Below are 25,647 nucleotides of genomic sequence, written 5' to 3' on the forward strand. Positions count from 1 at the left end.
GGACAAATTCCTAGAAAGATAAAAGCTACCGAAATGGTCTCAAGATGAAAATGAAAATCTGATTACATCAATAACAAATAAGGAGATTGAATACCCACAAAGAAAAGCCCAGGACCAGTCGACATCACTGGTTAATTCCACCAATTTTTAAAGAAGAATTAATACCAGGCCTTCATATATTCTTGCAAAAAGTAGACAAAAAGGGACCCTTTCCAACTCTTTCTATGGGCTAGGATTATCCTGATACAAATCAACAAAGATGTCACTAGAAAGAAAACTACAGACCAACATCCTTTATGAATATAGATGCAGAAATCCTCAACAAAATATTAGGAAAATGAATTAAGCAACACATAAAAAGAATTATACACCATGACCAAGTGGGATTTATCTCAGGAATGCAAGGTTGTTTCAACATCTGAAAATCAATCAACATAATATACCATATTAATAGAACAAGGCACAAAAAACACATGATTTTCTCACAGATACAGAAAAAGCATTTGAGAAAATCCAACACCTTTTCATGATAAAGCACTCAACAAACTAGGAATAGAAAGGGACTTCTTCAACCTGATAGAGGTTGTCTGTGAAAATTTGTTTTTAATGACACATGTATAAGACCCTTGTTTAGTGGTGCATGGTGTGTGACTTATTGTGTTTAGTGGTATTGTATCAGATATCATGTTTACTGGTGCATATGTATGGCCTAAAATTTTTAGTGATACATGTGTAAGACATTCTGGTTAGAAGTGTGTGGTGTCTGTGCTACTATGTTTTGTGATATATTTGTGAGAAAAAGTGTTTAGTGGTGCAGACGTGTATGTTCTTTGTTAAGTAATATATGTGTGATTCACCGTGTTTAGTGGTGCATGGTCCATGTGATACTTTATAAAAGAATGAATGCTTTCCTTGTAAGAGCAGGAACAATACAAAGATGTCTGCTCTAACCACTTCTATTCAATGTGGTACTGAAGGTTCTTGCCAGGGAAATTAGGCAAGAAAAGTAAATAAAAGCATCAGTATTGGAAAGGGTGAAGTATAACTATTTCTATTCTCAGATGACATGATCTAGTATATAGAAAATCCTAAGAGATGCACTACAAAACTATTTGAACTAATGAACAAGTTCAGCAAGTTTGCAGGATATGAGATTGATATACAAAAATAAATTATTTATATATACTAGTAATGAACAATCTGAAAAAATAAAGAAAACAATTTCACTTACAATAGAATCAAAACAATTGAATACTTAGAGATAAATTTAACAAAAGAAGTGTAAAACCCATACTCTGAAAACTACAAAACAACGTTGAAAGAAATTAAAGAAGACCTAAGTAAATGGAAAGCGATCCCATATTCATGGATTAGAAGACTTAATATTGTTAAGACAGTAATACTTCTCAAATTTGTCTACAGATTCAATGCAATTCCTTTCAATATCCTGGCTGTCTCCTTTGAAGAAATTGACAAGCTGATCCTAATTTTCATATGGAAGTTCAAGGGACCAGAAGAGCCAAAAACAGTCTTGGTAAGGAAGAATGATGTTGGAGGACTCACACTTCTTGATTTTAAAAATTTCTACAAAACTACAATAATCAAGACAGTGTGGAACTGGCATAAGGATAGACATGTAGACCAATGGAATAGAATTGAATCCAGAAATAAATCCTTACACTTATGACCAATTCGTTTTCAACAAGTATAACAAGATAATTCATAGGGAAAGAACAGTCATTTCAACAAATGATGCGGAAATAAATGGACACCCACATGCAAAGGAGTGAAGTTGGAGTCCAACCTCATACCATACGCAGAAATTAACTCAAAATGGATCCTACACCTGAAAGTAAAAGCTAAAACTATTCAACTCTTAGAGGAAAATAGAGGTGTGACCTTGGATCAGGCAATAGTTTATTAGATATGAGAAGTGCAAATGACAAAAGAAAAAAAATAGATAAATTGAATTTCATCTAAATTAGAAACTTTTGTGCTTCAAAGGTCATCAAGAAAGTGAAAGATAGCCCCAAAAAATTGGAGAAAAGATTTGCAAATTATATATCTGATAAAGGACTTGTGTCCAGGATATGTAAAGAATTCCTAAAACTCAACAATAAAAAAAAAACAAACGGCAAAGAACGTGAACAGGCATTTCTCCAAAGAAGATATACATATGGCCAATAAGTACATGAAAAGACAGGGAAATTAAATTCAAAACCACAAAGAGATACCACTTCTTAAGGATGGCTAAAATAAAAAAGATAGACAATAACAAGTATTGATGAAGATGTGGAGAATTTGGAACCCTTGTACATTTTTGGCAGAATTGTAAAATTGCACAGCCACTTTGGAAAACAGTTTGGCAGGTCTTCAAAATGTTAAGCATGGATGTACCACATAACCTGGCAATTCCACTCATAATTATGTACCTGTGAGAAATGAAAACATATGTCCACACAAAAATTTGAACACCAAAGTTCATAGCAGTGTTATATGGTAATAATCCTAATGGTCCTCAACAGATGAATGGGTAAAAAAATGTGATATATACATACAATGTAATATTATTTGGTCACAAAAGGAAATGAAATATCCATAAGTGCTACAACATGGAGGAATCTTGAAAACATTATAGTTGAAAGAAGTCAGAGATAAAAGTTCACATATTGAGTCATATCATTTATATGAAATATCCAGAATAGGAAAAGCCATATAAACAGAAAATAGATTAGTGATTGTCAGGGGCTGGGGAGGGAGGGGGGAAGAGGGAGTGACTGCTAATGAGTACGAGGTTTCTTTCTGTAGTGAGGAAAGGTTCTAAAATGGATTTTGGTGTTGGCTGCTTAACTTTGAATATACTAACAACCACTGAAGTATATGCTTATACTTAAAAATGGTGAATTTTATAGTATGTGAATTTTATCTCAATAAAGCTGTTATAAAAATTTAGGCAACACATAATAGTTCTATTTCCCCCTTTTTTTCTTACCAAAATGTAGCATACTATATGCACTCTTTTTGAACCTTGCTTTTTTCACTTCACATATCTTGGCAATCACTTCATTTAGTTCACAGGACTCCCCTTCATTCTCTTTCATGGCTACATAGTATTCGGTTGTGCAGCTGCACCATTTTTAATTCAACAAGTTTTCTATGTATGTGGCAATTTGGACTATTTCTAATATTTTGGTGTTAAAATATTGCCACAATTAATAACCTTGTATATTTGTTTCATATTTTGCAGATGCATCCTCAGGCTAACAGCTATAAAAGATTACTGGGTCAAGGAGTAAATGCATATGAATACATAATTTTGTTAAATACTGCACAGTTTTCCCTCCATTCATTGGTTCCATTTTTCATTCCCACTAGCAATGGGCTGCCTGTTTTCTCGCCGCTTCACTAATAGAGTAGTTTGCTAACCTTCTGAATTTTCTTCAATCGATAGGTGAGAAACAGTGCCTCAGTATGGTTTTAATTTGAATTCTCTTATTATGAGTGGGTTGAGCACTATTCTGTATGTTTAAGGAAATTTTGACGCCTTTTTATATGGACTGTCATGTCCTTTGCCAGTTTTTCTATCAGGTTTTTGGGCTTGTTTCTAGATTTTTACACAGCTCTTTATATATTCTAGCCCACAAACTTTAAATGTCATCTGAACACTGAAGACTCCCAAATCCATATCGCCATACCTGAGGTCTAGATTTGTATATCCTACTACCTACTTGACATTTCCTCTTAGATACTGAATAGGTATCTCAGATCCACCATGGCAAAAATTAAACTATTTTTTTCTCCCTCAGCAAATCCTCACCTCTATAAATAATACCTGAAAATCCGATCATTTCTCTGTATTTCCTTTGGTACAACGCCAGTCAAAGCCACCAACATTTATCTCCCTCACTGTGGCAGCATCTCTTAACTGGCTTCCCTGCTTCCACCTTTATCTGTCTCCTCTACCATCTTCCATTTTTCAAATAGTGACTGGAGTGACCTCTTTAAAAGCATAAATCAAATTATGTAGCTTTTGTGCTTAAAACTCTCCAAGGGCTTCTCAGAGTAGATAGAATCAAATAGAATACAATTCAATTCCTTATTGTGACTCTTGCCCACCTCTCCAGTCTTCCACCACTGGCCCTTGTTCACCCTGCTCCAGCTGCCATAGCTCCCTTTTGTCTCTTGAACATGCCAAATTGTTACACTCCCAGGGCTTTTACAAGTTCCTCCTTTTTTTTGCATGCGTGTTTTTTTCCTTCATATCTTTCCTTAGCTGCTTCCATCTTCCTATCTGGTTGTTACAGTTTGAATCTATTATGTACCCTTGAAAAGACTGTTCTTTTAATCCAATTTTGTGGGGCAGCTTATTGTGGGGGGGGATCTTTTGATTAGGTTGTTTCCATGGAGATGTGAATCACCCAATTGTGGGTGTCACCTTTTGATTAGATTATTTCCATGGAGATGTGAGCCGCCCATTCAAGATGGGTCTTAATTAGCTTACTGGAGTCCTTAAGAGAGCTCAGAGCCAACATAGACCCAGACACTTGAAGATGCTAACAGATAGAAATTTGGAGATGCAAAGCTAAGAGACGAAGCCCAGAGTTTGCCCTGAAGAAGCAAAGTGAGAACCCACAGATGCTTAAAGAGAAAGCCATTGGAATCAGAAGCTGAAAGCAATGCAACCTGGGAGTAAAGGACCAGCAGATGCCAGCCATGTGTCTTCCCAGCTGACAGGTGTTCTGGGTGCCATTGGCCTTTCTTCAGTGAAGGTATCCTCTTGTTGATGCTTTAGTTTGGACACTTTTGTGGTCTTAGAACTGTAAATCTGTGAACTAATAAACCCCATTGTAAAAGCCAATCCATTTCTGGTATTTTGCATTTTGGCAGCTTTAGCAAACCGGAACACTCGTGTTAGCCAAAGTAGCCCACAGCCCCCATCCTCTATTGCCCTAGTAATTTTACTCAAAATCTCCTTCAAAACCAGTTGCTGCTCTGATATTCAGTTATATGAGCAAACAGATTCCCCTTCTTAATTTATTGAACTTGACAGCTGTATGTAGGTGGTTATATAAGTGAATATCCTTGTTCTTAGGAAATCTACATGGAAGTATTAAGTGATCAAGGAGTATGATGTAAAAAAACTACTCTCAAATATTTAGAAAATGATAGATAGATGATAGATGGATGGATAGAGAGAAAGATGGATAGAATTATATGGTAAATGTAGCATAATATTCCCAGTTGGTGGATCTGAGTGTCTGGGTGGGGGGGTATGCTGGAGTTCTCTGTATGCAACTGTCCTGTAAGTTTGGAATAATTTCAAAATAAAAAGTTAAAAAAATCCCCTTCTTAAACTAATTTGAGCTCTTGGATAAAAATAGTACCTACTTCAAAGGGTAGTTATGAGACTCAATGAGATAATACAGGTAAAATCTCTAAGTGCTCAATAAGTGGCAGGTATTATTAGTATGGTTAAAATTATGATCTGTAACCCCATGAGAAGTGAGAAGCAGATGAATGATGTCCAAATAGTATTAAACCACACAGATGCAATCTGCAGACTGTGGATCTTCTCATCACCAAGGACTCCTTATTATGTGCTCCATACATTCCCACTGTAATTCATTCATTCATTCAAAAGTATTTATTGATCATACAACATTAGAAATAAATGGCACTGTCCCTATTTTCTGGGCGTTGATACCTCCCAGTAGTGGGAGAGAGACACACAGTTAGTTGGTAATACAGCATGGGGGTTATACTTGTTGGCATTTGGCTCAGACTGCCTGGTTTGTTTCCCTGCTCCATCACCTACTACCTCTGTGACTTTGGATGTGCTATTTTACTTTGGTCTGTCACATGTAAAATGTGGTTGGCACAGTCTCCCCTGCCCCCATCATAGGGTTCTTAGGATTAAATGCGTCAATAGAAGGGTAAAGTGTTTAGCCCACTGCCTGGCACATAGTAAGCACTTTGTAAATGTTGGCCATTTTTACTCTGAGCAATTATGCCACTGTGTGGTCAAAGTTATAAAAAGAGAATTCCGGTGAAGGGAGCACATGCCAGATCTAAAGATATTTCTCTATCTAGAAAACACTCCAATGCAGTGATAATGGATCCCTTTTGCTTTTTGTATTATTAATCAACAACTAATAGAACTGGAGCAGGAACCTGTAATCAGCATGAGATAAGCAATGTGATATAATTTCTATCCAAAGCAAAGCAAACTTGACATTTTAGCCTTGGGACCTTATCTAGTGTAAATGGGACAGTTCTGTTATGCTTTTGGAAATATTGGAAATTTCTGCCCTGGAACCCTAGGAATGCCTTCATAAACTGACTTCTAGGGTCAAAGGATCCCTCTTCCTTGGGTTGGGAACTACCAACCTAGGAAGAAAGGAAGGAAAGAGAGAGAGGAGGAGTAGAGGAAGCAAACATTTATAGAACAACTGCCATGTATTAGGGGCTAAGCACTTTACCTCTTTAGCCCTGATACTCCATGAGGCTGATCTATTATTCCCATTTTAAAGATAATTAAATAAGGACTAGGAGAGATTAAATAATGTGTTCTGGGTCAACAGCTAATCAGTGCCAGAATTTCCAGATCTTCTGACTCGAAGCCTGGAGCTCTTCCCTGGACATCAATGTACATTTCCTAAGAGTATATGATGGATCAGCCTTCTGTTTGGGACATTCTCCCACATACTCCTTGCTTGGGAGTGCGATGGGGCAAGGAGGGACTGCAGCAATGATAACTGTTTTCTTACTCCAGGTCCCACATGGACCAAGGGATAGCTGGAGAGATAGGGGCCAAGCCGGGGAACTCAAAGGGACCTCTCCCTGGCTAAGGACATCATGGGTGTCTCTACCTGGTGGGCTCTTTCTGGGACCCATTAGGGAGAAAGCCAGCTCCTAGGCTGGGGCTTTCCAAGAGTCTCTGAATGCGTGAAAGCAGGCAGGGTCCTGGGATAGGGTGGGGTTGGTGAGTCCCCTGATACTAGTCTTTCCCACCCTGCACCAAAGCTGTCCCTTATTGATGGTCATGGAAGAATGGTGTCATGGTCCTACTCCCTGGTCCCATCTTAGCTTTGGGAATTTGGGTCCCAGAGGGAGACTAACCCAACGCTACTATCAGCTGAACCTGGCACACCCGGTCTGACAGCCATGGCTGTACTTATAGAAACCACAGGATAGAATTTTTGGAATGGAATTTACCCAGGAATATTTGGTTTACATACCTTTTGCCTATTGTTCACTTACTAGGTTGTTGTGAGGAGTAAAATGAAATAATATATATGGGAAAGCACTTCACAAATGTTAAAAATGCAGAAAACTTACTATTGTCATTGTTATAGAATCTCAGAGCTGGAAAGGGCTACAAAGATGGTCCAGTCTAAACCTCAGCTGTAGCAGGAATGTCTTCTATAGCACCTCTGACAAATTGCCGGCCATCTCTGCTTGCACTCTTGCAGTGACAGGGAACTCACTCCCTCACTTAACTCTGAGAGAAGGTTTTTCTTTAGGTTGAGTTGAAATCCATCTTGCTGTAAATTCTGGGCATGCAGCACATCTATACCCACCATCCTGAAGAGATTAGAGGGCAATCCTCATGGCCCAAGTCATTTTTTTTTTGGTCCCAAGTCCCAGTGTAACTTTCTCTGATATCTTCATGACTTTGTATAGAATAATTTCAGATTTTTCATTCCCTAAGGGCTCCACCCTCTTCAGCTGGCAGTGTCCCCTTGAAAATAATGGTGCTCAGAACAAACATGACCAACACTGTTTACGTGGCCTGATTAGGGCAAAGTGCAGGAGCTATAACCCACATTTCGTGACTCTATTAATGATGCCTCAAACTGAAGGATTTCCCCAGCATCTGCATTGTGTTTGCTTATATTAACCTTGTAATTTTTCTCACCTGAACTACATCAAAGTCTGTGTTTCCCAGATTTATAGATCAAATGGACCCAGATTAAGAAATATCGCTTTGCCAGCACCTTAAGGCAGGCTTTTATGTGATCTCTTTGATTGCATTCCCCACCCTCCCCTGTCCAGGAATTGCTCTCATGACTTTTGTGTTCTCTTCCTTTCCTTACCATATACCAACTATGTATACATAATGTTTAGTTTTGCCTGTTTTGGGCTTTTATATAAATGGAATCATGTTGTATGTATTGTTTTATAATTTGATTCTTTCTCTCAAAATTATGTTTGTGAGATTCATCTACATTGAATATGTAGCTGTAGTTTGCTCGTTTTCATTGCTGTAGAATATTTCATTGTCTGAATATTTTATAAATTATTTATCTACTCTGTTGAACATTTGGGTTATATATTTAATTATTGTATTATGAATTATGCAGCTATGAACACTCTTATACATGTTTCCTGGGGCACATGTGCAATGCTATTGATAAGTAATCGTTTCATGTATTTGAATCTTACCTCCCAATTTCCTTCAGAACACAAGAATCATATCTTTTTTATATAATAAAGGCTCTGAACACACATTGTTTTTCTCTTACACACGTTGTTTTTCTCTTAAATATATACCTAGAGATGGAATAGCTGGGTCTTAGGGTTTACCTAATAATATGAAAATGTATATAACTCCTGCATGCTCCTATCTGATTTCAAAACTGCTTTTTCAACCACCTGTTTGCTGATAGGTGTCCAAACTGGATGCCTGACCACTTCTGAGTGACCCTGATTTTGAGGACCTGGCTTTGAGCCCCAGATTATCAGTGGCAATAAACATGTCTCTCTCTCACAGTAAGGGGCCCCTACTGAAGAGGGCATCACCATGTGCTATCTTTATGGCCCCTGTCTGGAGTTAATCATCACAACAAAATAGAGGATGGCCTGGGCTGCCCAATCCTGGCCAAAGGTCACCCTGTAAGCTCAGGGCTGCTTACCCATGAAAATCATATATTAGAAAGGGAAACCCTTTTTGTGCTCTCAAAGGCACACTATCCTTTTTTTTTTTTTTTGCAGTTAGCAGATATTAACTGCTAAAAAATCTCAAGTCTGTATATAAGCCCTCCCCCAATGTTAGCAGGACCTGTGGTAAATGTACAGAGGCCACATATCATCTACCTAAATTATTTAAAATGATAAATCACATCAACTAACTGCTAACCTTAATATATTCTATTCTTCCACCTCGACAATATATATTTTCATAATGACCTGCGTGGAACACCAGGTTCAAATTTAGTTTACTGGAGCCCTCAGATTTATGCACTTGAATGAGATGGTGAGGGGAGTGCAGGCCCTGGCCCGCCTTGGCCCACCGCCCACCTGCCTTCTCTTCCAACCTTTGTCCTGCACCACCAGGGATCTGTGGGCCCTTCAGCTGTGCCACTTCCCCCAAACACAGCTGCTCATTAGCCCCCTTTTAAGGATGCCCAGACCCTGTCCTAAAGAGGAATGGACCTGGGGAAGAGGCCCTATCCTCCAGCTCCCTGGGGAGGGAATTGTGGAGTCACAGTACCCAGAACTTGATCCTGAAGGAGGGGTGCAAGTGCCAAGTAGATATGTCCCGTGAACTCGGTGGACTCCTCACTCTGTGGGGAGGAGTGTGGCCCGAGGAGGTCTCAGGGTGATCTCCGGCCTCTCCTGCCCAGATGTAAGGGTGGTACGGTCTGCATATTCTCTCTCCTCATGGGGGCAGAGACCGTGTCTGTCTTGCACTAGGCTGTATCGCCAGCACCTGGCACAGTGTCTGGCACGTAAATATTTGCTTAATGGAAAGTACACTGGCCTATGCATCAGGAGACTTGGATTCCAGTCCAGATCTGCCGGAAACAATTGCTCGTACTTTATCTCATTTAAACTTTTCTTAGCCATTATAGCGAAGACCCTGTGGTTCAGAGATTAGGTGATTCACCCAAGGTCACACAGCCAGAAGTGGAGGCTCTCTTCCTTTTCTTTTCTTTTCTTTTCTTTCTTTCTTTTTTTTCTTTGGTCTCTGTGGAGGTGCAGAGACAGGGAGAGGTCCCTCCAAGAGGCCGGACCTTTCTCGCCGCCTCCCCACCTCCTTCCCCTCTGTGCCCAACCTTCCTCTCCACTTCCTCAACCCTCAGGCTCTACAGGGGACCCTGGCGAGGAGGGTCCCCTCCCTCGCCCACGCCGCGCGAAGCCCCGCCCCTCCCCTCCGGGCAACGTCACGTGCCGCCCATCCCCCCGCGCCTGCGCACTGCATATTTCCCGCTGTCAGGATGAGGAGGCGGAGGTCGGCGCTCGGGTCCGTCTCTGCCCGCGGCTGTGGCGGCGCCGGCGGCTCCAGCCTTAGCGGTTCCTCCCTGGGCGGCGGCGGCGGCGGCTCGGTCGACGCCTCTTCCGCCAGCTGAGCCCGCGGGAGCCCTTGACGCCGCTTCTCCGCCCATCCCGGTTCCCCGAGGCCGGCCGCCTGGCCATGGCGCAGCCGGGCCCGGCTCCTCAGCCTGACGGTGAGGCGCCCACCATGGCAGGCGCGGCGGGCGCGGCCTGCCCGGCGCTAGCGTCGCAGGGGGACCTCCTGGGCTGGCGAGCGGGCGGCGGGAAGGGCGCGCGCAGGCCCCGGGGGTGACCCCACTGGGCCGAGGCGGGAGCGCGCGGGCTCCGGTGCGGGCTGCGCGCGAGGCGGCTCGGGGGCCCCGGCGGCGGTCGCTGGGGAGGGGGCGGGAAGGCGCCGCAGGCAGCGCTCGCGGGAGGGCGGAGGGAGGGCGTGGGGAGGCTGCGGGGGACCCAGCAGAGGCTGGGGAGCTTGGGGAACATGAAAAGGGAGCTGCAGTGGGTAGCGGCGGGACTGGCACGTGGGTTCTGCCCGTGGGGAGGATGGAAATCAGGAACATGTGCTGAATTCGTTAAAGATAAAAAAAAACATCTTTGCTTGGGTAATGGAGGTATGCTCCCCTTCTCATCCTTGCTGCAGAGCGTTTTGCACAATTTGATAACATAAAACTGGTTGGGATCAGTAACTGGATTTAGTTGCGGTCCTTGAGAGGCTGTATGGTTTAATGGTAAGTGCTGGAGCCCCGGAGCCTTAAAGATAAAAGACCTGGATTCTATACTAGCAATTTATGGGCGAATTTCTTAGCCTCTTTGAACCTCAGTAGTCTTACCCAATGAAAAGAGGTTAATTCATGCTTTTATAGTTTATCTGATCATGGCAACATGATCAGATATGTAAAGTGATAGCTAGTAATGGGAATAATGAGGAGAATGATGTCTGAGAATGCTGAAGTCGAGAAAATGTGTCTTTCACATCATTTATGCTCTTGGAAGGAAAAAGAGCCCCATCTTAAATAATTCAAGGTGGTTGTCAGAGTCCTTCATGACGTGGGAACTGGGCTAAGGTCTGCTTCAGAGACTGGTGTATCATTCCAGGTTTTACTACCTGGAGTTGTTTGGAAAGAATGTACTTGGTTTTTGGCAAGGACCTACTGTATCTTCTTGAGACAGATCTTGCAGGTGTATTTCTTTAATCACCGTGAGTGCTTAGCATCTTTACAGTGCTTAGCACGTAGTAGGTAGTTAAAAACTGTTGGATTTGCTCGGGGTTGTCTCTTAAAATAACTTTCGAAGACCTTACTGGTTGTTCTTGCCTTTGGGGAACTTGAAACAGTGTTATCAGATTTTGACTGTGACTGCCCTCTGGGAAGTGGACTCCAAATGCTCTATTTTGGTCTTTGTTCATTGCCCGAGGGTGGGGGCGGGGAAGGGGAGGTCCAGTACTGACATCTGGAGTTGTGTAAAAATCTGCTTGCTGATTCTATTCCAGGGGAACAGGAGGGAGGCATTTCTGGTGGGCTGTTAGAGAGAGGTAACTACGATGTTTCGAGGCTCCGTTTTATTTTCACCTTTTGCGTTTGTGGTCAAGAAAGAACAAACCCCTCTTTGTTACTGCAGAGGCAGAATACCGGGAGAGCTTAGTGGCTGCTCGTTCTGATCTGGGGTGGTAGGTGTGCTGAGATGGCTGCTGCTTTCTCTTAAGTTGCATGGAAACAAACGTCTAGGGTAGCTCAGGTGGCATGACAGTCGAATCAGAATTCCCTGCCTCTCTCGAGAGGTAAAATAGTCTTGTAAACTGGCAGAAGTGACTAAGCACTTGAAAGAAGCTAGGAAAAATTAACTTTGGGAAATCTTCCTGTTATTCTCAGTGCAGGTTTATTCCTTGTTTTTCAAATTCTGTGACTCTAGGTTGAGATTGTTTGCAACTTTTATTTTCAATTAGTGTGGTAAGTGGGCAGCCACAGCTATTATTTACAAAAGGAGAGAGAATTTGGTGTGAGTGCTTTGTGTGGGTGTCTTAGAGGTTCATCTTGGGTATTTAATTTTTCTCTTTAGCTGATCTCATATAGACCACTTCTTACACTTTCACTTTAAGCACACTTGGATTTCCTAGCCCTGCTGTTAAAAAAAAGAAAAAAACTGTTGCAGAATTCTTTTGGGTCAAACTGATAGTAAAGGAGAACTGCTTACTCTTTGACTTAATCTTGCTGCTGTTTTTTGATTTTTATGCTGACATTGTTCTCTTTTCTTTTTTGACATTATATCTTGTTTTAATTTTCCTGGAGATATGGTAGATTAAAAATAGATTTGTGTGAAAATTGACAGGATGAAATATTTGTTTTTTATGTTTTTTATTTTTATGTTTTTTTAATTCTCTAATTTCTTAATTTTTAAATTTTTGAAAAAGTTTTTTTGATGGTGCATCTTAGTTTTACTTATTTAGAATAAAGGTAATTTTATTAAGTCAAATTAATTTCAGTTGATTAATCCATTTTCCCTTGAGAATGCAAAGGTTATGTATAATGTAAACATTTTCAAATTTTAATATTTATTGTAATGTAAATTACTTGATAACTTAGAAGCATTTGCTCTGATTTTACTTTACTTTTTTATTTAAAAAATTCTGAAAAGCCTTTTATAATCCAATCCCTCCATTAAAAATTATGGATATTAAGAAGTAGAATAATTCTTCCCACATTTCCCAGAGGTAACCACAATAACAGTTTTCTGTCCTTCCTGACTTTTTTCTGTAGTTAGAAAGACAAGCTACCTTTTACCTCTAAAATGGACTGTGCTTTACATATTTGTTTGCAACATGCCTGTTTCACTTAATAAATATTAGCTATAATTAGTATATATTTATAAATGCTTATATGGCCTTGTAATGTACTATGAGCACGGCATATATTGTCTCAGGAACTCTTCATGGCCATGAGGTGAATGCTATTATAATACTATTATTGTTCCAGTGTTATGGATGAGGAAATTGAAGCACAGAGGTGTAGGAGAACTGTGCCTAGATGTTGTGCAGCTAGTAGTTGGGGGAGTCAGGATTCACGTCTAGACCATCTGATGCTAGGGCCCTCTGTCCGATTTACCTGACCGTGGGACCACTTTCCAGGTCAGTGTTATCTATCTCATTCTTGTTAAAGAGTATTCTGTCACACGCATGCATCATGCATGGCTTATTCACGTATTTCACTGTGATGGACAAGTAGATTGCTTCCAAGTTTTCATTATTTTATAAGCAACGCTCTGATAAATGTCCTTTTACATATTTCTTTAGATACCCTTGTATTTGCTTCTGTAAGACTCCTGAATCAAAGGGCATGAATTTAAGTGGTTTAAATTTTAATAGCTCTTGCTAGATAACTCTCAAAAAAGGTATCAATTTACATACTTGATAACAGTATATCAGAGTGTGGATTTCCCCTACAATTTTACAAGCCCTGGATGATGTCACTCATTTAAAATTGGTATCTTCTGATAGATAAAAAAGTGGTGTTCTTCCGTTAACAAATAGTTGAGTGCTTATTCTATGCCAAACCGTATGCTAGGCTCTGGGAAATACAGTGATGAACAAAACCAGACACAACCCCAGTTCCTAGGTAGGGAATCAGACAGCCATTAATTGGATAATTCCACAGACAAGTATAAAGCTGTTTTTTTTTTTTTAATTCAGCAAATATGAGTGCGTATTACTTGGGAGGCACAGTTCTAGGTATTTGGGATATATCAGGGTACAACACAGATAATAAATAACCCTGCCCTAGTGTGGGAGAAACAAATTCTAAACAACAAACATAAGCAAATGCTGATTTGTTAGGTGATTAGTGCTATGGAAAAAAAAGAAAACGTAGAGAAGGGTAAGGTGAGATTAGTTTTAAATAGGGAGGTCAGGGTAGCCTAATTGAGAAGATGACATTTGAACAAAGACTGGAAGGAGATGGGGGAGTTAGCCTTCAGGATATTTGGAGGAAGAGTGGGTCAGACAGAGGGATCAATTTTTGCAAATACCTAAAGGAGGGAGCACATCTGCATGTTTGAGGATGGCACAGAGGTCAGTATGCCTGGAATCAAGGTGTCAAGGGGGAGAGTAGAAGAATATGAGGTCAGAGAAGTTGGGGTTGGGGGGCAGATCTTGTAGGGCCATAGAAGCATTGTAAGGATTGTCTTTTATCGTGGGGAACCACTGAAAAGGTTTTGAGCAAAGGAGTGATATGATCTGACTTATGTTTTTAAAAGTCTGCCTGGCTGCTGGATTGGCCATAGAGTAAAGGGAGGAAAAGGAGACCATTCAGGTGATTGTTGTGTTAATCCAGGAAAAAGGTGATGGGACTTGGACTAGGGCGTATCAGTGGAGGTTATATTTTAAAGGTACTGTCAGTAGGATTTGCTAGTAGATCGGATAGGGGATGTGAGAGAAAGAAGGATCAAGGATGACTCAGGAGTTTTGTCCTGATGAGCTGTGTGTGGTACACAATGCTATGAATGCCTATAGTTGAGGGAGTTGATCTATTTAGGGAGATCAGTGAAGTCTTCTGAGGAAGTGGTCCTGGAGCTGAGATCTGATGGATTAGCAATAGTTCCTTTCTTGGAAGAAGCAGGATGAGTAAGAGAACAGAAAAAGTCAGTGTGCCTGGAATAGAGAGAATGAGAGGGTGCAAAGTAGGTATGGGCTGGCCTGAGTGTTCTTTATTCTTAGAGCTATAGGAAAGCCATTGAAGGGGCTTAAGCAGGTAGGGTAAATGGTAGCTTTTTAATTTGCACTTCCTGGATCATTAATGAGATCAAACATGTTTTTGTTTATTAGCCACCTTTAATTCTTCTGTGAATTGGATGTTTATATGTATTGTCTTTTTTTTTTCTATTGTATTACCTTTTTCTTGTTAAATTTGTAGGAGCTCTTTGTAAATTATAGATAGTAGCCCGTTGGTATGTATTGCAAATTTTTGTTTCCTTGTTTATCATTTATCTCTTTATTTTTACCTTTGCTGTGTAGAAAGCTTTACTTTTTATGTAGAGCTGACCTTTTTTTTTCAATTATGTTTTCTGGGCTGTTTGTCTTGCTTAGGAAGTCCTCCCCAACACCCATGTTTATAGAAAGGTTTTCATTTTCATTGCTTTTATAGTTTTGCCTTTTATGTTTAGTACTTGGACCATCTGGATTTCTAAAATTTATTTTTAAATTTAAACAGGGTAAGTTTGATATAAAGAACTAACTCTGAGAGATTACCTAGTAATAGAAAAAGAAAACCCTCAAAGATAAAAGACTAGCAAATATAAGCAGCAGCCAGTATCTCTAGGGTTGAGGCAAGGAAGGAACAGATCTGAAAGGGGTCACTCTCGGAATTGAGATCCAGACCTTGCTGGAGAGGGTACAGCTCTGGCCCTCTGAATGGCAGAGAAGTTCATGGAGGGGCCATGTTGGCAGAACTTGCTGGGAAGCTGCCTTGTGGTTTGTTGGGGGAAGCTTCCCATCTGGAATTTATTTTTTGATGTGACTTTTTCTTCCAAATGGATAGCCAGTTGTCTTAACACTCTTTATTCAATAATCCATGTATTTGGTTTGTTAATTATAATTTGGTAAATCTCCTAGCCATTAAACTTTGGAGAGGTATTTGGCTCAAAACACAGAATCCCTGTGCTTACCCCAAAGTCTTATCACTCTGATGCCCCAGTAGCTGGGAATTGTGTAATATCCTTTAATTCTTATATCTTACCTGACTACCCATGGACAAAACTGCCTTTGACTGTTTAGGGTTCTAATTTCTAATATATTTCAACTACATTTTTATCCAGTGAAATTTGATATACTCTTTTTGTGTAATCATTAAATTGAGTTTAGTCTTCATAGGAGTCTATTTTGTTTATTTTTGTGTAGTACAATTGTGTCAGGTAATGTGGGGGGATATAGAAACATGATAATTTATGATCTGGTAGAGGAATGGACCTTGGACACAGCAGTGTGTACTGAGATGGTGCCTACGGAAGATTGCAAAGAGTCAGGGCTACTGGGCTGTTGGATCACGAGGAAGCTGTTCTTCCAAGGGGAAGTATAGGAAGAACTATGAAGGAATCATAGACTCAAAGAATATCGGGGTTTGAAGGTACTTTTGTTCAGATACCTGAATCTCTTCCAAGTGGTAGTCTGATTGCTGTTTGAATGCTTCTGGAGAGAAGGAACTCAATACCTCCTAGTTTTGACTAGTTCTGTTTTGTTTTTCCTTTAATTATGCTAAAACCTGCGCAACCTTAACTTCTACTCACTGGTTTTATTCTCTTCTCTAGGGCCACACAGAGCAAATCCTAAGCATTCTTTTTTTTTCCCCTTCATTTTTTCTAAATTCCCAAACATTCTTTTATACATCAGTACTGAAGAAATATAATATTTATGAAGATAATGTTTGTATCCTTCCTAAATAGTCTCGTTTCTCTTTTTTTTCACATGGTTTTGAATCTTCCTAACACTTTTTTTAAAATTTTCTTTGAGATAGATTTCAGTTATTAATGACTTTTAATGTGATTCCTAATGTTCTCTAGATGTCCTTATTCACTAATAGATGTAGAGTCATATAACTGAAAGGAATCCTAGAGACTAGTTATCTTCCTTCATTTTACAAATCAGGGAGTAGAGAGGTTGAAATCACTTACTGCATTGTAGCAGAACCAGTGGTAGAATTTAGGAGTAGAGTGGAGCTGCTTGTCACCTCTTTTCTGGTTACTGCTTCTGTATGGGTAGAATGAGCTTTCTCTAGAAGCCTTTTGATGTTGCCTGGAAAGAATCATAGAATTGATGTAGCTTGATTCCAGTCAATTAGAAGGCACAGGACTTTCTTGGCAGTCATTTCTTTTTGTAAAAATACTTTTTCTTTAATACTTCCATTCTTCAAAACATTTGTATATTGCATATGATTATTGGATAGTGGGCGTTGTATTTGGGGATATTACAGCAAAATAGAAACGCTTCTTTCCTTATGAAGCTTAACATCTAGTGGTGAATACAGAAAAACTCTGAGGAAAGGGCAGTTTGTCTAGCTGATGATTATATCCTCAGCACAATGCCTGTCATGGAATAAATATAAACAGTATTTGTTGAAAGAAGTCAAATAACAGTATGCATTTACAATGATGTGGTAGCTCTTCCCATTCACAATATTTTAACAGCACTTAGCAGGGGCATCTTATACCGCTCAAGGAGTATGGTTTAACATTGGACCCTCTACTCCATCCCCACTGCACCCCAAGTTATATTGGAGAAGGTAGCCTTTGAATAGAGCCTTGAGAGTTGTGTAGAATTTTTGACAGATAGAAATTTTGCCTTGGAGAAAGATGTTAGAGGAGAGGGTGAATCTTTGCAGGGTAGGGATAGAGCATGTGTAGTATGAGGTGAGCTGTGTGAATTATCTGGTGTTATTTGACCTTGGGTCCTTCTTAGAGACGGGTTTGAAAAAAAGAAGTTGAGTCAGAATGGTGGAAAGCCATGCTACCAGTCAAAAAGTTTGGATTTTTCTAGGTGATACGGCTAGGCCTAGGCATTTTGATAGCATAATGATATTTTATAGTGTAGTGGTATGATCTGAACTGTGCTGTAGGAAGCTAGCTCTGGAAATTTTACAGAGAGTAGATGGCCATAAGGCAAGTGGTTGGCTAAGGAGACTGATTAGGTTATTGTTGTTGTCTAGGAAAGAGGTAATGGGATTGTAACCTATGCCAGTGGGAATGGAGAGGAAAGGCATAATAGATGTGAGAAATATTTTGGTGGTAAAACAGCAACTTGCTGAAGCATTTGTTTTAGGGTAGCAGGCAGAAAAAATTGAAAAGGATTTGAGAATATAGATGTTCTTTACCAATGTAGGCAACCAGTGGGAGGGCAGGTTTAGAAGCAGAAAATGTCAAATATGGTTTTAGATGTGTTGATCCGGAGTATTGTGGGATAGTCATGTAGAAATATCTAGAAGGTATCTGGAAATATTGGTCTGGAGCTCAGGGGGAGAAATCAAGGATGTAGATATCCTTTTACATCTACACTTTTTTTTTTTTTAATCATCATTTTATTGAGATATATTCACATACCACGCAGTCATACAAAACAAATCGTACTTTCGATTGTTTACAGTACCATTACATAGTTGTACATTCATCACCTAAATCAATCCCTGACACCTTCATTAGCACACACACAAAAATAACAAGAATAATAATTAGAGTGAAAAAGAGCAATTGAAGTAAAAAAGAACACTGGGTACCTTTGTCTGTTTGTTTCCTTCCCCTATTTTTCTACTCATCCATCCATAAACTAGACAAAGTGGAGTGTGGTCCTTATGGCTTTCCCAATCCCTTTGTCACCCCTCATAAACTACATTTTTATACAACTGTCTTCGAGATTCATGGGCTCTGGGTTGTAGTTTGATAGTTTCAGGTATCCACCACCAGCTACCCCAATTCTTTAGAACCTAAAAAGGGTTGTCTAAAGTGTGCGTAAGAGTGCCCTCCAGAGTGACCTCTCGGCTCATTTTGGAATCTCTCTGCCACTGAAGCTTATTTCATTTCCTTTCACATCCCCCTTTTGGTCACGAAGATGTTCTCCGTCCCACGATGCCGGGTCTACATTCCTCCCCGGGAGTCATATTCTACGTTGCCAGGGAGATTCACTCCCCTGGGTGTCTGAGCCCACGTAGGGGGGGGAGGGCAGTGATTTCACCTTTCAAGTTGACTTAGCCAGAGAGAGAGGGCCACATCTGAGCAACAAAGAGGCATTCAGGAGGAGACTCTTAGGCACAAATATAGGGAGGCCTACCCTCTCCTTTGCAGCAACCGTCTCCCCAAGGGTAAAACTTATGGTAGAGGGCTCAACCCATCAAACCACCAGTCCGCTATGTCTGTGGTCATGTTAGCAACCATGGAGGTGGGTTAGGCGAATACCCCTGCACTCTCCACAGGCTCCTCAAGGGGGCACTACATCTTTTTTTTTTCCTTGTTTTTCTTTCTTTTTTTTAACTTTCCCTTCTTTTTTAAATCAACTGTATGAAAAAAAAAGTTAAAAAGAAAACAAACATACCATAAAAGAACATTTCAAAGAGACCATAACAAGGGAGTAAGAAAAAGACAACTAACCTAAGATAACTGCTTAACTTCCAACATGTTCCTACTTTACCCCAAGAAAGTTACATAATACAGCAACATTTTTGTGAACTTGTTCCTACTATATCCATCAGAATTTAAAAGACCATAGTCATTTCTGGGCATCCCCAGAACGTTAAATAGCTTATCTGTTCTTCTTGGATTATTGTTCCCCCTTCCTTAATTGCTCTCTACTGCTAGTTCCCCTACATTCTACACTATAAACCATTTGTTTTACATTTTTCAAAGTTCACATTAGTGGTAGCATATAATATTTCTCTTTTTGTGCCTGGCTTATTTCGCTCAGCATTATGTCTTCAAGGTTCATCCATGTTGTCATATGTTTCACGAGATTGTTCCTTCTTACTGCCGCGTAGTATTCCATCGTGTGTGTATACCACATTTTATTTATCCACTCATCTGTTGAAGGACATTTGGGTTGTTTCCATCTCTTGGCAATTGTGAATAATGCTGCTATGAACATTGGCGTGCAGATATCTGTTCGTGTCACTGCTTTCCGATCTTCCGGGTATATACCGAGAAGTGCAATCGCTGGATCGAATGGTAGCTCTATATCTAGTTTTCTAAGGAACTGCCAGACTGACTTCCAGAGTGGCTGAACCATTATACAGTCCCACCAACAATGAATAAGAGTTCCAATTTCTCCACATCCCCTCCAGCATTTGTAGTTTCCTGTTTGTTTAATGGCAGCCATTCTAACCGGTGTTAGATGGTGTCTCATTGTGGTTTTAATTTGCATCTCTCTAATAGCTAGTGAAGCTGAACATTTTTTCATGTGTTTCTTGGCCATTTGTATTTCCTCTTCAGAGAACTGTCTTTTCATATCTTTTGTCCATTTTATAATTGGGCTGTCTGTACTATTGTCATTGAGTTGTAGGATTTCTTTGTATATGCAAGATATCAGTCTTTTGTCAGATACATGGTTTCCAAAAATTTTTTCCCATTGAGTTGGCTGCCTCTTGACCTTTTTGAGAAATTCCTTTGAGGTGCAGAAACTTCTAAGCTTGAGGAGTTCCCATTTATCTATTTTCTCTTTTGTTGCTTGTGCTTTGGGTGTAAAGTCTAGGAAGTGGCCGCCTAATACAAGGTCTTGAAGATGTTTTCCTACATTATATTCTAGGAGTTTTATGGTACTTTCTTTTATATTAAGATCTTTGGTCCATTTTGAGTTAATTTTTGTGTAGGGGGTGAGGTAGGGGTCCTCTTTCATTCTTTTGGATATGGATATCCAACTCTCCCAGCCCCATTTTTTGAAAAGACCATTATGACTCAGTTCAGTAACTTTGGGGGCCTTATCAAAGATCAGTCAGCCATACATCTGAGGGTCTATCTCTGAATTCTCAATTCGATTCCATTGATCTATATGTCTATCTTTGTGCCAGTACCATGCTGTTTTGGCAACTGTGGCTTTATAATAAGCTTCAAAGTCAGGGAGTGTAAGTCCTCCCACTTCGTTTTTCTTTTTTAGAGTGTCTTTAGCAATTCGAGGCATCTTCCCTTTCCAAGTAAATTTGATAACTAGCTTTTCCAAGTCTGCAAAGTAGGTTGTTGGAATTTTGATTGGGATTGCATTGAATCTGTAGATGAGTTTGGGTAGAATTGACATCTTAATGACATTTAGCCTTCCTATCCATGAACATGGAATATTTTTCCATCTTTTAAGGTCCCCTTCTATTTCTTTTAGTAGAGTTATGTAGTTTTCTTTGTATAGGTCTTTTACATCTTTGGTTAAGTTGATTCCTAGGTACTTGATTTTTTTAGTTGCTATTGAAAATGGTATCTTTTTCTTGAGTGTCTCTTCAGTTTGTTCATTTCTAGCATATAGAAACATTACTGACTTATGTGCATTAACCTTGTATCCTGCTACTTTGCTAAATTTGTTTATTAGCTCTAGTAGCTGTATCGTCGATTTCTCAGGGTTTTCTAGATATAAGATCATATCATCTGCAAACAATGACAGTTTTACTTCTTCTTTTCCAATTTGGATGCCTTTTCTTTCTTTGTCTTGCCGGATTGCCCTGGCTAGCACTTCCAGCACAATGTTGAATAACAGTGGTGACAGCGGGCATCCTTGTCTTGTTCCTGATCTTAGAGGGAAGGCTTTCAGTCTCTCACCATTGAGTACTATGCTGGCTGTGGGTTTTTCATATATGTTCTTTATCATGTTGAGGAAGTTTCCTTCAATTCCTACCTTTTGAAGTGTTTTTATCAAAAAGGGATGTTGGATTTTGTCAAATGCTTTTTCAGCATCTATTGAGATGATCAATTGATTTTTCCCTTTTGACTTGTTAATGTGTTGTAATACATTGATTGTTTTTCTTATGTTGAACCATCCTTGCATGCCTGGAATGAACCCCACTTGGTCATGGTGTATGATTTTTTTAATGTGTCTTTGGATTCGATTTGCAAGTATTTTGTTGAGGATTTTTGCATCTATATTCATTAGGGAGATTGGGCGGTAGTTTTCCTTTTTTGTAGCATCTTTGCCTGGTTTTGGTATTAGATTGATGTTAGTTTCATAAAATGAGTTAGGTAGTGTTCCCTTTTCTTCAATGTTTTGAAAGAGTTTGAGTAAGATTGGTGTCAGTTCTTTCTGGAAAGTTTGGTAGAATTCCCCTGTGAAGCCATCTGGCCCTGGGCATTTATTTGTGGGAAGATTTTTGATGACTGATTGGATCTCTTTGCTTGTGATGGGTTGGTTGAGGTCTTCTATTTCTTCTCTGGTCAGTCTAGGTTGTTCATATGTTTCCAGGAAATTGTCCATTTATTCTACATTGTCCAGTTTGTTGCCATACAGTTGTTCATAATATCCTCTTATAATTTTTTTAATTTCTTCAGGATCTGCAGTTATGTCACCTTTTTCATTCATTATTTTGTTTATATGGGTCTTCTCTCTTTTTGATTTTGTCAGTCTAGCTAGGGGCTTGTCAATCTTGTTGATCTTCTCAAAGAACCAACTTTTGGTGATATTTATCCTCTCTATTGTTTTTTTGTTCTCTATGTCATTTATTTCTGCTTTAATCCTTGTTATTTCTTTTCTTGTACTTGGTTTAGGATTGGTTTGCTGTTCATTTTCTAGCTTCTTCAGTTGATCCATTAGTTCTTTGATTTTGGCTCTTTCTTCCTTTTTAATATATGCGTTTAGTGCTATAAATTTCCCTCTAAGCACTGCTTTTGCTGCATCCCATAGATTTTGGTATGTTGTGTTCTCATTTTCATTCGTCTCTATATATTTAGCAATTTCTCTTGCTATTTCTTCTTTAACCCACTGATTGTTTAGGAGTGTGTTGTTTAACCTCCAGGTATTTGTGAATTTTCTAAGTCTCTGATGGTTATTGACTTCTAATTGTATTCCATTGTGGTCAGAGAATGTGCTTTGAATAATTTCAATCTTTTTAAATTTATTGAGGCTTGTTTTATGTCCCAGCATATGATCTATTCTGGAGAAAGTTCCGTGAGCACTAGAAAAGTATGTGTATCCTGGTGATTTGGGATGTAATGTCCTGTATATGTCTGTTAAATCTAATTCATTTATCAGATTGTTTAGGTTTTCAGTTTCCTTATTGGTCTTCTGTCTGGTTGATCTATCTATAGGAGAGAGTGATGTGTTGAAGTCTCCCACAATTATTGTGGAAACATCAATTGCTTCCTTTAGTTTTGCCAGTGTTTCTCTCATGTATTTTGTGGCACCTTGATTGGGTGTGTAGACATTTACGATTGTTATTTCTTCTTGCTGAATTGCCCCTTTTATTAGTATGTAGTGGCCTTCTTTGTCTCTCAAAACATCCCTGCATTTGAAGTCTATTTTATCTGAGATTAATATTGCTACACCTGCTTTCTTTTGGCTGTAGCTTGCATGAAATATTTTTTTCCATCCTTTCACTTTCAGTTTCTTTGTGTCCCTGTGTCTAAGATGAGTCTCTTGTATGCAACATATTGATGGTTCATTTTTTTTGATCCATTCTGCGAATCTATATCTTTTAATTGGGGAGTTTAATCCATTTACATTCAGCGTTAAAACCGTGAAGGCATTTCTTGAATCAGCCATCTTATCCTTTGGTTTATGTTTGCCATATGTTTCCCCCTCTCTCTATTAATATCCTTTATTGTACCCATACCAAATCTCTTTAGTACTGAACCTTTCTCCAAGTCTCTCTGTCCTGTCTTTGTTTCTCTGTCTGTAGGGCTCCCTTTAGTATCTCTAGTAGGGCAGGTCTCTTGTTAGCAAATTCTCTCAGCATTTGTTTGTCTGTGAAAAATTTAAGCTCTCCCTCAAATTTGAAGGAGAGCTTTGCTGGATAAAGTATTCTTGGCTGGAAATTTTTCTCACTCAGAATTTTAAATATATCGTGCCACTGCCTTCTTGCCTGCATGGTGGCTGCTGAGTAGTCACTACTTAGTCTTATGCTGTTTCCTTTGTATGTGGTGGATTGCTTTTCTCTTGCTGCTTTCAGAACTTGCTCCTTCTCTTCTGTGTTTGACAGTGTGATCAGTATATGTCTCGGAGTGGGTTTATTTGGATTTATTCTATTTGGGGTTCGCTGAGCATTTATGATTTGTGTATTTATGTTGTTTAGAAGATTTGGGAAGTTTTCCCCAACAATTTCTTTGAATACTCTTCCTAGACCTTTACCCTTTTCTTCCCCTTCTGGAACACCAATGAGTCTTATATTTGGACGTTTCATATTATCTATCATATCCCTGAGGTCCATTTCGATTTTTTCAATTTTTTTCCCCATTCTTTCTTTTATGCTTTCATTTTCCATTCTGTCATCTTCCAGGTCACTGATTCGTTGTTCAACTTCCTCTAGTCTTGTACTATGAGTGTCCAGAGTCTTTTTAATTTGGTCAACAGTTTCTTTAATTTCCATAAGATCATCCATTTTTTTATTTAGTCTTGCAATGTCTTCTTTATGCTCTTCTAGAGTCTTCTTGATTTCCTTTATATCCCGTACTATGGTCTCATTGTTCATCTTTAGTTCTTTGAGTAGCTGCTCTAGGTGCTGTGTCTCTTCTGATCTTTTGATTTGGGTGCTTGGGCTTGGGTTATCCATATCGTCTGATTTTTTCATATGCTTTATAATTTTCTGTTGTTTTTGGCCTCGTGGCATTTGCTGAACTTGATAGGGTTCTTTTAGGGTTTGTAGACCTATTGAAGTCCTTATCTCTAATTTATCAGATCTACAGCTTTGTGGAGTACACTTTCTCTAACTAACCAGCAGGTGGCGTCCACGAGCCACCTGTTCTCCACAAGCCAGTTCTCCCCTGCTTAGCCTTTTTGGTGAATGGGGGAGTGAGTCTTGTGGGGCCCAATTGGTGTACGAAGCTTGCGTGTGTAGTTGGTGTTGCCTGCCCTGTATGTGGGGCGTGTTTCTGGGCAGTCGGGAAGGGGGGGTAGCCCTAACAATCAAATCTCCCTGGTGATCCTAGAGTTTTAAAGCTGCTGCAATAGTCTAATCCTTCAGTTCAGTCCTGCCACAGTTTGTCTCTGCCACTGACCCACAAGTCCTTGGTATTGGCGCATGGCTCCTGAGACTTGCAAGTGGGCCCCTCTTCCAGGCTGTGCACCCCGGGTCCTCTGTTGAGGGATGACTGTGCTATGTCACAGGTGAGTGCCGTCCCCCCAGGGCAGTTCTGGGCTGCTGAGCTGTGTAGGGAGGCTCCCAGTCTGCTCAAATGATGGCTGAGTGGGGCTTGGTTAATTCACACTGCTCCACCTTCCCAACTCTGGGACAATCAGCTGAGGTTGCAGGGAAGGCTAATGTCCACGCCCAGTTTTGTGGTGTGTGCCTGTTATTTGAAACACTTCCGTCACACTGGTTTGTCTGGGGCAGTTCTGGGCTATGGGGCTGGCGATGGGCAGGAGTGTTTCCTGTCCACCAGGATGGTGGCTGTGAGCGGACACCCCCCTTTTCTTGGGAAGTTGTGGTGTTTAGTGAATTTTCTCAGCCACTGGATTATTGCGTTTTTCTCAGAGCTTTCTTAGTTTTGCTCTTGACTTGACGTGCCCAAATTGAAAGTCTTTGAAGCTTTCTGTATTGGGCTTCTTAGAGTAATTGTTTTAGAAAAAGAAAAAAGGGATTAAAAAAAAAAAAAAAAAAAAAGGGCCCTCCTCAGAGATCCTAATGGGTTATTGAAATGCTAATAGACAAAGCAACCAGGGCCATTAAGGAAAGGTCCACAGGGCAGAGAGATCAGCATTTCTTCGGGATTTGCATATGCGCCTCA

General features: G+C 39.9%; 1 protein-coding gene across 1 annotated transcript in view; it reads left to right on the forward strand.

Moving 5' to 3' along the window:
- Positions 1–10,211: 10,211 nt before the first annotated feature.
- Positions 10,212–25,647, forward strand: part of RABEP1 (rabaptin, RAB GTPase binding effector protein 1) — a 136,819-nt gene continuing 121,383 nt past the window's right edge. The window contains exon 1 of the mRNA XM_037808317.1: positions 10,212–10,451. Coding sequence (XP_037664245.1) covers positions 10,418–10,451 — 34 coding nt within the window. The 5' untranslated portion in view covers positions 10,212–10,417. The remainder of the gene's footprint in view (positions 10,452–25,647) is intronic.

Source organism: Choloepus didactylus, chromosome 18 (assembly GCF_015220235.1).
Source record: "Choloepus didactylus isolate mChoDid1 chromosome 18, mChoDid1.pri, whole genome shotgun sequence".
NCBI classification, from domain to species: domain Eukaryota; kingdom Metazoa; phylum Chordata; class Mammalia; order Pilosa; family Megalonychidae; genus Choloepus; species Choloepus didactylus.